The sequence below is a fragment of the Pyrus communis genome, chromosome 15 (assembly GCF_963583255.1).
Source record: "Pyrus communis chromosome 15, drPyrComm1.1, whole genome shotgun sequence".
Taxonomy (NCBI): domain Eukaryota; kingdom Viridiplantae; phylum Streptophyta; class Magnoliopsida; order Rosales; family Rosaceae; genus Pyrus; species Pyrus communis.
Genome location: NC_084817.1, coordinates 19,039,130 through 19,053,702, shown reverse-complemented (window position 1 = coordinate 19,053,702; position 14,573 = coordinate 19,039,130). Strand labels below are relative to the sequence as shown.

At 36.4% G+C, this 14,573-nt stretch overlaps 1 protein-coding gene across 1 annotated transcript; it reads left to right on the top strand.

Moving 5' to 3' along the window:
- Positions 1 to 2,684: 2,684 nt before the first annotated feature.
- LOC137717137 (uncharacterized) lies at positions 2,685 to 4,126 on the top strand. The gene is made up of 4 exons (XM_068456441.1): positions 2,685 to 3,031; positions 3,214 to 3,313; positions 3,381 to 3,453; positions 3,537 to 4,126. The coding sequence occupies exons 1-4, from the start codon at positions 2,685 to 2,687 to the stop codon at positions 4,124 to 4,126; spliced, it is 1,110 nt and encodes a 369-aa protein (XP_068312542.1).
- The last annotated feature ends 10,447 nt before the right edge of the window (positions 4,127 to 14,573 follow it).

Below are 14,573 nucleotides of genomic sequence, written 5' to 3'. Positions count from 1 at the left end.
GATATTATCTGTGATATTTTGCCGATAATATTGTGTTTTTGAGAGGGTGATATTTTCACACTTATCCACTTAATTATCGTCAATATATTGATATTTTGCCGATATTATCGTGGAGACGATATTTTCAGCATTTTAATGCATATATTTGGGCAATTTATCGCGATATTATCGATAATATCGTGAGATAAAACCCAAAAATACTTGAAAAATGCTGAAAAGCCTCAATCTTGAGCATAAAGGGATTCGAACCTCTCCCTTTGTCAACCACGCACCTGAGCCTTATCCAACTCGCTACAGATGTGTTTGTGATTACATATTCAGCCTGTAATATTTATATGGTCGTTAAGGTGTTTGCAAGGCTTGCAAGCTAATATTTATTATCTAGGATAAATTTCTATATTTAAAAAAACACCAAGGGGTTTCGAACCCCTCCCATTTTACTCCTTCAACACCTTGACCATTATATCACTTACGTTTTTGTGAAAATATGTTAATATATATATATGGTTTTGTTTTGAATTCTTTTTGCAAAAAACAAATTTGCATATGACAATGAATCTTTGACAATTTCTTTTCAAGTATCTACTTTTGAATTACTCACCACGTTCACTCACCTAACTAATTAGTTGTAGTCATATTTCTATATATATGGTTAGGTAGTTCTATTTCTATATATACAAATAAAATCAAATGGTCCCATGTTGTCCCTTATTCTCAACATCTCTCAAACAAAACATAATGCTCATGTTATTCTCAACATCTATCAACCTCAATTTCCCCCCAAGTTAAAAAAAACTGAACTATAGTAAGTTATTCTCATTCATTATTGTTATTTAATTTGCATGTTTGTTATTATCTATTCCAAACTTTTGGTGGTATTATATTTTAAATTGTGTCAATTAATTACTTAGTCAATGGCATGTGGTTTTTAATTTTTCTATTTTTTATTTTGGTCACTTACATTTTATTACATTTGTGTAATTATTATTTTATTGTTGGTCCATGCAGATTCTATTTGGCCTTTACACAAAGGGTTCCATATTTAAGTTAAGTTTACAAACTTATATTTATATTATTATAATTTATACAACAACAAAAAAATTTGTGTGGACCCATGCATGTGATCTAAGAACCAAATAATACTTGCATGTTAATTTTTTGAAGTAATTAAGTAATGTTGTATAATTATTCCCTAGGATAACTTTAATATGTTTAATGTTATTTATTATTTTATTATCAAATTGGATTATTATTCATTAATATTAGGTTTTATTATTCCATATTATTTTTATAATTATTTAAATTCTTACAATCATTTTCTTTACTTCCTATTAAATTCTTTGGTAGAATAACTTTATTATTTAGGTTCTCTTATATAACCATCACTACTATATTTTTTGGCCAAAAAATAATTGCCTAATTTCCATGAAAAATAAATATAGGTACATTTAAGATGTCTAGTGGAGTTACTAAACGTGATCCAGCTTGGGAACATGGAGACCCAATAGACGAAAACAAACATGGCACAATTTGCAAATATTGTGGTTGGATAATGAAGAGTGGCGGAGTGACATGACTTAAGTACCATCTTAGTGGATTAGATCCAGGAAATAATGTCCAACGATGCAATAATGTCCCCCCCCCCCCCCCCCCCCCAGAAGTGAAGGCATTCATCACCACATTATTAAAAAATAAAAAACACCAGAAGGAAAAGAAAACACATGGAATGGAAAATATTCGAGCTGGGCTACGAGGAGAAGTCATTGGCCAAGTGGTTAACAGTGATGATGATGACGATGAGGACGAATGTGATGATGACATGGGACCTGAAGAACGACGCAATTTCAAACAGGCATTACGTGCCTCCAAACAGTCAGCATGGGCAAGAGAACACCTTCATAAAATTCCTAATAGAGCACAAGGTTCCGGGACAAGTGGTGGTGCACAAATGAGACGGGGAGCAAGTGTTAGAGAATCACAACCAACACCACTAATAGCCCCAAGTTTATATAAGTCATCCAAAGCACGTCAAAAGAGTGTTTGGAGTTATTTCACTGGAGGTAATGTGAAAGAGGGAATGGGGCGTCTAATTAGCATGTTCTTTATCTATGAAAATGTCCCTGCTGAGAAGGCATCATCACATCATTTCAAAAATATGGTATTGGGATGTCAACAGGTCGGTGTTGGAGTACAACCTCCCACTCCCTATGAGGTAAGAAACAAATATTTGGAAATGGAGTATAAAGACATTGGCGAGTATGCTAACAAGTTGAGGTCAAAGTGGGAAACTAATGGTTGCGAATCATGTGTGACGGATGGACTGGCCCGACTAGATTGTCTATCATAAACTTCATGGTATACTCTAAGGGAAAGACAATTTTTTGAATTCCGTTGATGCTTCATAGCATATAAAGAACTACAGGTATATTTACAAATTATTGAGGGATGTAATCATAGAGGTGGGAGAGCATAATGTTGTCCAAGTCATGACCAACAACGGTTCTGCATTTCTCAAAGCTAGAAAAAAGTTAATGAAGCATCATAATGTGTTTTGGACATCATGTGCAACACATTGTATTGATCTCATGTTGAGGCAATGGGGAAGAGAGAATATTGCTACTGTCGTAAAAAGAGCTAGAACGATCACAAATTATATTTACAATCACGGTTGGTTGTTGGCAAAGATGCGTGAATTTTGCAAAGGAGAAATTATTCGTCCAGCTACCACTCGATTCGCCATCAACTATATTTCATTAGACAGCCTACTTAAGAAGAAAGCAGGGTTGAAGCAACTATTCATTAGTGACGATTGGGCCAACCACAATTTCAGCCGCTCAAAAGCAGGTCGTATGGTGGAAAGTATAGTTCTTAATCATGCTTTTTGGACTCAATCAGAACGTGTGTGCCAAGTGTTTGAACCTCTTTACAAAGTTTTACGGATTGTTGACACAAAAGTGTATCCTACTATAGGGACAATATATGAGTTGATGCATGTAGGGAATGAGGACTTGGAAAGAAAACATGGTGCAAGGTGGGTCATAAAGATAATTGATGACCGGTGGTATAAAACATTATACCACGATTTGCATGCAGTAGGTATAAATTATGTCATAATTTGCAATTCATTTCTTTAGTTGCATAAGTATTATTTCTCTTATTAGAGTATGTGTTTCTTTGAATAGCATATTATTTGAATCCTCAATACCAATACAGACCCGGTGTTGGAGATGATGGTACCCTTATACGTGTTGTACATAATGTATGCTCTAAATTAGACCTTCCATCACCAACAGTTGGCCAATTTGGAAATGAGGTACACAATTACTTAAATTATAATAATTACATTGTTGGATTAAACTAACACGATTTATTGAATTCAGCTAACATGGTTTAAAGATGCAAGAACTTTTGGAGAACCAACATCAGTTGTTGCTCGAACAAAAATGTCTCCTAGTGAGTGTAAACATATTTCACTGTCAGTTTATAATATAATTTGTTGGAGTTATTAGGCTTATCAACATTGTTTTTCATTATAGCTGAATGGTGGATCATGTATGGGACTGACGCACCAACTGTGAGAAAGTTAGCAATTAAAGTATTATCACAAACAGCTTCCTCATCTGCTTGTGAAAGAAGTTGGAGTACATTTGCACTCATACACACAAAGCAAAGAAATAGGTTGGCTCATAGTAGGTTGGAAAAATTAGTTTATTGCTACAACAACATGAAGCTTCAAATTCGAGATAAGGAAGCAGAAATAGATCATGTCGACCATGGTGACCCACTAGATGTATTTGATATTGTTGCTGAAGATGATGATACAGAGGGTAACCAACTTTATCAATGGATTAGACATCTTCATTTAGATGATGATGAAGGCAACCCAGCTCTAAGAGTTGCTGAAAAAGCATGTAATGAAGAGATAAATGTAGAAAGAGTATTAAAGGAGGAGGTGGGATCTAGCAGCACTGACTCTTTGGAAGAACTTTTGCGCCCAAGACCAAGAAACACTGGAATTCCACCTTCTTCCAATCCTACACAACCACAAGACCCTGCTGATACTAATGATAGCTCTAGTACAAGATCAAAAGACTCACCTACCACCAGAGGTGGGAATGATGAATGATATAGTGGAACTGGAGGTAGTGGTGGATATGGAAACTATGTTGGACCACCTCCCAGATTTATGAGCCCCTTCACTGGTGAGGCAAACTTCACGCATGCAACACAAGATGAGGACCATGGCAGTAGGTGGGCAGGACCAGGAATTGGTGTCATAGGGAAGGACTATACTCATAGAGAAAAAGGCAAGGGGACTTTGTCAAGTCAAGAAGATGACTCGTTATCTATAACTTCGGACTCTGTTGGAATGGGAAGTAGTAACTATGGTTATACTCATAACCAACCATTTCCTTACCCTTCATATCCCATTCCTGTTGGGATGGAATCAAGCGACTTATGGAAAGAATCCAAGACTCAATCTTCAAATGATTTTGCTTATGGACAACATCAACCAATCTTGGATCCATATGGGTGGTATGTTAACAATTACATGCAAAACTATTTTGGGGATTTATCATTTGATGACTACTCTTCACAATACACTTACTCTACACATAGAGATGATAAAGATATTGAAAATTTTAAACCTCATAGGAACTCTATGTGGTACTAAGTCACTCATGTATCTTACCATGCAATGTATAAAGTGTAAAATATTGTACTAATTCATTATATATAAATGATTATGGTGTGTTTAAACTTCTTTCATTTACTACATATTTTCTACACTGACAATGTTTGCCAGCTCGCTATATAATCAACTTAAATCAGTTAAATCTATCATGCGATGCATTTACTTCCAATTTTTTGTGATAAACTAATTGATAATTGACTAAATAAACATCCTGCAAAGTTTCAATAAAAATTTCCAAGTTTTTCTTACAATTTCCATGGGTTTTATTCAATTTTTATCGATATCGATAATATCCCGATGTTTCCATCGAAATTTCTATGTTTTTGGACTACTGATATTTCTGATATCATCGATATTTTAGACCTTGGTCTCTCTCACAATCCAATTTCAAGTTTGTTTTTACAACGCATGATAGAATCAGGGCCTGCCAAGGTATGGCATCATGCCCGAAGCGTGATCCTTGGCACCTAAGACCTAAAACTTCAAGAATAAATGATAGTATTCCTAAACCTTAACCCTGCAGAATCTACTTTCGTCTTGATGGAATAGATCATTGGTTATGCACCTGTTCGTGCCCTTATCGATGTTGTTAAGGAGTACCATTCTAGTAGTCAATATGTGAGACTAATTTTGCTTCATTGAACACCGTTGGAAGAGCATAATTTTGACATGAATGGCCTTGTTGGCCGAATCCACCCTAGTAAATTTGGTTTACTTTGTGAACATTTTTCCATGTTCTTGGATTTAAGTTTGGTGTATGTTTTAGTTATGGATAATCTTATTGATATTGTCTTTGAATACAAGTTAATTGAATCATGTTTCTTGTATACATATGACCAAATTCAATTAAACACGTGATTATGTAGGAATGTGGGAAAGTTAGTTGTCTGGATGAATGTGATACTACGCACACTAACTTTATACCTAAATCACATCTCTAGCAACGACTTCAGGTCTATCCAACCTGATTAAGAGCATTGACACGCTCCTCATTGTATGAATGGTATGAAATTACCATATTATATACCTTATATTCTCCCCGTTTCGGAAGATCGTCATTGAGTTTTAAAGGATGTTCCAGATGACAATGATCACGAATGAAACCACTGAAGAAAATAGAGTGAAATATCTTTGCACCACTTCCAAAAATGAGCCTGAAGCTTTGATTTAGGGCCAATGGGCTGTCTCCCAACTGGAAACACGCCACATGTGGCCAGCCTGGAGCCTGGCGATTGAGCAGTTTACTTGCTTTAGCATGGTCATATGGGACATTTAGGTCGAACAATGATGCTATGATGCATCTCCTTACTTGAAGTAAGGATTTTGTGCCTACAAGCACAATTTGCCAAGCCTGCTCGTTGGAGAAATTGATTTTCTACATCATCCCTCGCAAAGATACAAAGTGACCCTCTTTTCACAGTGGATTCAAGGGAATATATGTGGACTAATCTAACCAAAATGCGGACCATATAAATACTTATGGTTTTGGTTGATGAATCGATAAACTGGCCACATGTTTATCCACACACACATTGCTGCTAAACCTTCTGGCCAATTTTAAGGGTTCACCACCCTATTTATTCCCTAAAGTCTGGGCGACTGGATAATGCCGAAGAGTTTATATCGACGGTTTTCGATAAAGTATTACATGTTTTTTGGGTTTATAATTGAACATCAAATTCCCATGTTCACCCCCAAATAGCTTTGCTTAGTGATCATAAAGCGCAATTTAAATGATCACCCGGACCTTGGTGAATGTACCAAGCTTTTTTCGGTTTCTGCCTAAGGCTATGCAATCTTGTACGCAGTTATGTTGGTCTGCCTTGATGCCCATTGCCACCCAACCTATTCAACATTACAATTGGTTACTGGGTATGAACCTGACGCTTCATATTTACTCGATTTAGGTGTGCATTCCATGTGCCGAGTTGGGCCGCCACAACGTACCAACATGGGTCCTCAAAGAAAGATGTGAATCTTTGTTGATTACGATTCTTCTTCACATTAACTCTCTTAGAGCCCTTGCATAAGATCTCTTTACCTCTCATTTACGGGTTGCCATTTCAATGAGGCAGTCTTTCAGCCGTTAAAGGGAGATAAGAACATCATTATGTCTCATCTTGATCCCCGTACCGCACAAGTGTGATAAGCAAGTGCGATGAATTCTAGCTTTCAGAATGTTGCTCCAGACGCATTCCTTTGATCTAGCTAAAGTGACGAGATCATATACCAAGTGCAAACATGTTTGCAAGGATAGACGTACTTAACAGACGTCGAGTCAACATCCCTGGAGGGTGTGCCGCCGCTATTGGATGATCTAATACACCAACGGATAACCAATCAATCTATCTTGGCCTGAAACATAACAGATCACTCGGTTCATAGGATTCACTTCCCTATAAGAAGAAAACATGGCACAACAATGAATCCATATTAATTGTTGTCTCAAATCATTTCCATCTCATGATGTTAATCCAGATTACTCATAAGACTTGAAGTTCTTGGTCCAACATACTAGTTTGGATAAGTTAATGGAATTGAAATGAGATTATTATCGATGATGTCTTCACTTATATGGTAGTTACTGACATAAATGAAAAGCGATGATATCGAACTGTGTTTCGTTGATTAGTGACAACGTAGAACAAATCATCCGTAATTTCTACACTGCCCAAGGTAACCCTATGGGAAAAGAAGTATAATGAGATTAATGAAATAGTGCGATATGATACACGCCTTACGGCGTAAAGTTTCTCTTAAACGCCCTATGATTGATAGCAACATTATGAAATGTGGTTAGTGTTTCTCCATGGGGATATTGATACAGATATTTACATGTAAGTTCCTGAAGAATTACATAGACTGGTTCAAATAGTTCTAAACCATGGAACACCCTCTCAACTAGTTTGAGGCGTTCACTTATGGATTGAAACAATCTGACGAATGTGGTATACTCATCTAAGTGATCATTTGATCAGTCAAGGATATGAATGAATGCCTTTGCGTGTTAAACTATGAAGTCTTATTCCGAATTGCTAGATTTACAGTTTATGTCGTTGACATGAATCTCACTAAAACTCTAGAAGAGCTTGAGAAAACTGCCTCGTACCTGAAGATGGAATTTGAGATGAATGATCTTGGGAAAACTCATCTTGACCTGAAGTTGAAGCATTATTCTAATGGTACTTTGGTCTACCAATCGAACTACACCCCAAAGATGTTACCTTTGAGTATACCTGTGATCGTCCATATGTTATATGCAAATGAGACCCTTGAAGAGGTTATGGAATCCGAAATTCCATATCTAAGTTCAACTTTGCGCTTCGTTGTACTAAGCTTATTGTATTAGATAGGTATCTCCTTCACTGTTGATCTATTGGTAAAGATGCAGCACCGTGCCTATACGCAACCACTACATTGGTATTAAAGACGTACCCTGAAGGTACTACGGATTTGGGCAAATCCCAACGCATCTCGAGCAGATCCCACCCCCCTGATCCTCGAAATGATGCTTGGGTTGTTTGTCATGCTGACGCAAGTTACTTATCAAACATGCACAAGGCAAAATTCCCAAATGGTTATATCTTAAGGGATTGTTGGAAATGTGCCCTAAAACTAATCATATGATGATAGTTTACGGACATTTCACATGTTAAACTAATCTAGTTTAATATAAAGGGCAAAGATTATTGTTTTAAGCTGTCTCATATAAATGTTATATGCTTAAACGATAAGTCCAAGGAATATGTAATTGGGAGAATGTGATCTAAAGAAGTTAGATTCATGAAACCATTCTCTTTTGTATACATATCCTAAACGTTCTTGATCATAGGATTGCCAATTGGGTATTGACAGTCTGTTAAGATCAGTACGTGCTATGTTAGAGTAATTATATTTTTATTTAAATGTTTAAATATATATATATATATATATATATATATATATATATATTTGTGTTTTGCTTGATCACCAATATTCAAACCGTTTTGTCTTTTTCATTTTGAATTTGCTTTACGTTTTGACTAATATTTATGTTAATAAATATTCAAATGTTTTGACTAATAATTGTGCTGAAATATTCAAACGTTTTGATTAATATTTATGTTAATAATCTGTAAAACAACCTCTATGCATAGAAAAATACAATCATCAGATGTACTATATATATATTCAAACAGTTTTGTCCTTATATATGTTATTACTTTATGTTTTTGGTTTTCCATTTTGTCCTGCCTTCGAGCCCTCATTAATCTCTCAAATTCTCAACGTTTTTTTTTTATTCTATAGTATATATAGCAGTCCTTGGAATCAAAGAAGGAGGGAGGGAAAAAAAAAATTATATATATATATATATGTTATGATATATAGTTTTGGTAAGCAACATATTGAGAGGGTGTGAGTTCGAAGGTTCTTCCATTGCGCAAGGAAGAACCTTATCAGAAGAAGGTTCTGGGCTGTTTTATCCTGGGGAAGACGTGGTGTTTGTGAACTGCTTGCACACTTTGGGCAGAGCCGCGAAACGTCTTAAAGAGAGCGACTTAGTCCGCGACTCATCCCAAGAATCATTCACCACTCAAGTCTTCTACATTTTTCGGGTAACTTCGTTCCTTTCTATTTCAGTTTACAACAATTTTAAGACGGTATCAATCTACCATGGAATCTGAAAACAACATCACACTGGACCTTAACAAGCCTTCCAAGTTTGAGGGTTTCCACTTTAAGCGTTGGAGGCAGAAGATGTTTTTTCTCACCACAAAAAAATTGGCTTCATTTTGCACCACTATCAAACCAACTCTCCCTGAAGAGCCCACTATTACACAAACCAAAGGTTCACAAACTTGGATTGAAAATGATTTTCTTGCTAAGAATTATATTCTTAATGGATTGTCTGATGACCTTTATGATTACTACTCTGATTATGGCATTGCTAAAGATTTATGGGAGGCACTGCAGAAAAAATATGACATTGAGGAAGCTGGGGCTAAGAAGTTTGCTGTTAGTCGTTATTTGAAATATCAGATGGTTGATGATAAATCTGTTGAAGCACAATCTCATGAATTACAGAAAATTGCTCATGAAATTATTTCTGAAGGCATGGTTTTAGATGATCAATTTCAGGTTGCTGTCATCATTGATAAATTGCCACCAACCTGGAAAAATTTCAAGAACTCACTCCGCCACAAGACGAAAGAGTTCTCCCTGGAAAGCTTGATCACTCGACTTCGCATTGAGGAAAAGGCCATGAAACAAGAATTGAAGGAGGAAATTCTAGTCGTGTCAAGCAACCAGAAGGCTACTAACTTCAACCGGAACCAGACTGTAGCTGTGCTGGAGCCAAATGGGAAGAACATGAAGATTCAGAATAAAAATCACAACAAGCGCCTCAACAACAACACAAACAAGGTTCATAATCAAAATCCCTCTCATCCTCATAATAGGTACCAACATACTCATGTGCTGCTTCTTATTCGAGACAGTTTGAATGCTATAACTATCACAAGTTGGGCCATCTTGCTCGGAATTGCAGAAATAAGAAAAGCCCTGCTCCACAGGCAAATCTTGTTGAAGAGCAACTGATTGCAATGATATCAGAAATCAACTTTGTTGATGGATTAGAGGGGTGGTGGGTGGACACTGGCGTTTCTCACCATGTTTGCTATGATTGTTGCCTTTTCAAGACCTATTCTGTGGTTGAGGGAAGGAAGGTGTTGTTGGGTGATTCATACTCAACTGATGTTGCTGGTACTGGAGAGGTGGAGCTGAGGTTCACCTCTGGAAAAACCATGATACTGAAAGATGTGATGCATGCTTCAACGATAAGGAAAAATTTGGTCTCTAGCTTTCTTCTCAACAAGGCTGGATTTACTCAAACCATTGGAGCAGATATGTATACTCTTACTAAAAATGGGGTTTTTGTGGGAAAGGGATATGCTACTGATGGAATGTTTAAATTGAATGTTGATGCTATTAAAAAGTAATAATTGAGTCACTTGATGCTGATTTTTATGAGAATAAATTTCCTTTAATATTCGAAATAGTGGGGGTTCTAATTCTTCTAAAATTTATGAACCTATTGCTAGATACCCCTTTATGGGAAGAAATTGATTCCAGCAGTTTTGATCCATTGTGATAGTACAACGTAATCTCTTATGGAGCTGTAAGAGTGGATCATATATGGTCTGAAGAAAACTTGGCTGATCCTTTGACGAAAGGACTAGCATGAGAAAAGGTTTGGAAAACCTTGAAAGGGATAGGACTAAAGCCCGTAGAAATTGATTCATTTGTGATAGCAACCCAACCTATAGACTGGAGATCCCAAGAAATAGGTTCTAAGGGTAATAACAAGTCACAAGTGATATGAGTGAAGTCTTGCTAATTTTAATTTGGAATATTATTCCATGTCCATCCCTAAGAAGCATGACATCCTGAAGCAGTTTAAGGTTGAGATTTTTTCTCTCTTAGTAAGGTCTATACTCTATGTTGAGTGGGATATCTAGCTACAGGAATATCCTTGATAGTCTTACCTATGTGAATGTGGAAGTGAGGCCACTTCCTATGAAATCTTGGGTAACTTTCTAGAGCGTTCACTATACTGGGATACAAGCACATGGTCGTAATGTGGCTTTTTGAACTTCATAATAAAGTTATGTGTGTGGTGTTGTCAGAGATAAAGTTCAAAACTATAAGTTACTCTAGTATAATCTGGATCACTAACACTATGTATAGGTTCAAGTTGAGAAACACCTTTACTTATGCATAGCCTTATGATATGTTGCTTGATTTACAGTTTTTAAACAAAAACAAGTGGGGGATTGTTGGAGTAATTATGTTTTTATTTAAATGTTTAAATATATATATATATATATATATATATATATATATATATATATTTGTGTTTTGCTTAATCACCAATATTATATACACAACAGCCAATTTATTTTGGCCTTATCAATTAGATAAGGAGTTATCTCCTCTTAAATATGAAACATGGGATTCCTTTTCTATATCGAGAAGAAGATCAGGTTATTAAGCATATTCAAACCGTTTTGTTTTTTTCATTTTGAATTTGCTTTACGTTTTGACTAATATTTATGTTAATAAATATTCAAACGTTTTGACTAATTTTATGTTAATAATCTGTAAAACAGCCCCTATGCATAGAAAAGTACAATCATCAGATGTACTATATATATATATTCAAATCATTTCGTCCTTATATATGCTATTACTTTATGTTTTTGGTTTTCCGTTTTGTCCTGCCTTCAAGCCCTCATTAATCTCTCAAATTCTCAACGTTTTTTTATTCTATAGTATATATAGCAGTCCTTGGAATCAATGAAGGAGGGAGCAAAAACAATGTGTGTGTGTATATATATATATATATATATATATATATATATATATATATATATATGTTCTGATATATAGTTTTGGTAAGCAACATATTGAGAGGGTGTGAGTTCGAAGGTTCTTCCATTGTGCAAGGAAGAACCTTATCAGAAGAAGGTTCTGGGCTGTTTTATCCTGGGGACGACGTGGTATTTGTGAACTGCTTGCACACTTTGGGCAAAGCCGCAAAACGTCTTAAAGAGAGCAACTTAGCGCCTTAAAAAGAGCGACTTAGTCCGCGACTTATTTCCTTTCTATTTCAGTTTACAACATGTTATATCTTCTCTTAGGGAGAGTGACTGGTCTCGAGTCATTTGTGTGATTGACACCAAGACAAGCATGTAGGTGCTCAATAGAGAATGAGTGCACTGAACACGATCAACAAGAAGTTCTCATATTCATGTCACATGAGAACTCATGGTTGGGATAATGCAAAGTAGTCATTTGACCTGAGGCATCATAATTGTCTTGTGGTTAGGTCCTTGATCTTTGACTATGTCAAAGTCACACCGTCAAAGGGTGTCCACGACATAGTTGGGGTTAAGCCATTTAGCCATGGAGGCAAGTGAATGTGCAACAAGGGATCTCTAACCTTCAAATCGTTTGAGGGAGAATACTCTATTATATGATTAAGAATCTATGGCCAGAGTATGAATGAGATTTAGGAAGTCATTCCAAATCACATTCAAGGTAATCATATAAGTAAGAGAATCACATTAGATAGTAGACATGAATAAACTATCAAACCAAACAATGTGGTCAAGAGTATTGTATTAAATAAAGATCGTATTGCATTGTAATCCTAAACTGAATAGGTTCTCCACCTCTTCTGATTAGCTTGGGTAGCCATGACATACTACTAGGTGTCACTCATTGTTTGTGAAAGCCCTAAAGGTGTATAATCATTAAAGGGAGAATTGAAAGTAAGTTTCAATTCACAATCGATTTGAAGAGTTCTAATCGCCCACTGCCTTGCTAAAAGGAACCTAATGCATCATACACCGAGTAAGGTAGAGATTGAAGAAACAACGAAGATGAGTACGGATAATTAAATGGTTTAATTATTTATGGCTAGGATTAATTAATCAAACGAATATGTTCGTTATAGACCTCGGGTTAGTTTTGGGCCAAAAGGCCCAATGGGATTTGAATGTCAAGCCCATTATCTCAAGTTGTATGACAACTTGAAACACAAAGGGCCTCAAAGCCCAAAGAACCCAATATGGCCGGCCATAAGAGTGAAGGGTAGTAAACTTGGCTTAATTGCAAGTTTGCCACTTCATTGTGAGGTGGTATAAAGGCAACTTTATAGCCATTTCATCCTTAGGGTTTCTTTTGGAGAAAAAGGTGAGAACACAAGCTCTCATTTTCTCTCTAGGAGGCCGGCCACCTTGGAGAAATTACTAGCATCTATTTCACCCAAGGTCGCTCATCTCTTCATCAATGCTTTCCTTGGTGTGGAGACTTAGAGGTTCTCTATTTTGGGAACTTGGAGAATCCATTCTACCATCCTCCTTTAAGAAATCCATGGAGCCAAGAAGAAAGGAATGAAGGCCCTCTCTCTTAGGTGATTAGCCTTTACTTATGCAAAGATGAATTAACAAAGGTATAAGATTTCTCAACTCACTTTGTTTTGAGTTGAGTCTTGGTTCACCATAACTACTAGGCTTTGAATTTCATGGGTTAAGTTTTGTTTTTGAGTGCATACAAGCATGATTCCGCCTTTTAATTGTTAATATCATGCATAGATGTTGCTCAAATGAACTTGTTTTCACAAATATTTCCTTAAGGGATATCGCAATATCTTGGAGGTCCACGATTTGACCTTAGTTGCGAAATCTTCAAAACATTCCAACATTCACCTCACTTCACTATGCCACAAGTGAGACATGGTTAGGAGTTCTTGTTGAGCATATTCGAAGTACTTGTTGTTTTCATCCATCGTTAAGTCCTAACAACGATCCATGAAGACTATGCCACATGTATCCACCTGACCAAGACATGATACATCAATGGAGTCAACGCCAAGACATATTGCATCTACATCTACATCAACAAAGCATTAGGAGATTGAAGTCACGCAAGCCGATCCCAGATAACCTAGCCAACCTCTACACGACGTCACTGCCTAAGTCAACCTTCCAAAAGCTTGTCCGAGGAATTCGTATGCCTAAATATTCATATGCAATGCTTGTAGTTCCCATTTTGAAGTTTTGTCAAACTTAAGGGGAGTATCCAGAAGTATACTCACTTAATCTTAATGTACTCTTTTTTCCTATGATTAGGAGCATTTTTCCTACTGGATTTTTGCTACCTAACTAGGTTTTAACGAGGCACCCATCCTAGGCTGATCATACCTTTGTGAGCTCTTCTACTTGCATCCAGAAGATGTATAGTTTTGACTTAATGTCACTTCTCACTTTTCTCCTTAGCCTATGGGTTTTCTCCTACCTTGGGGTTTTACCATAGCGAGGTTTTGTGAGTTTTA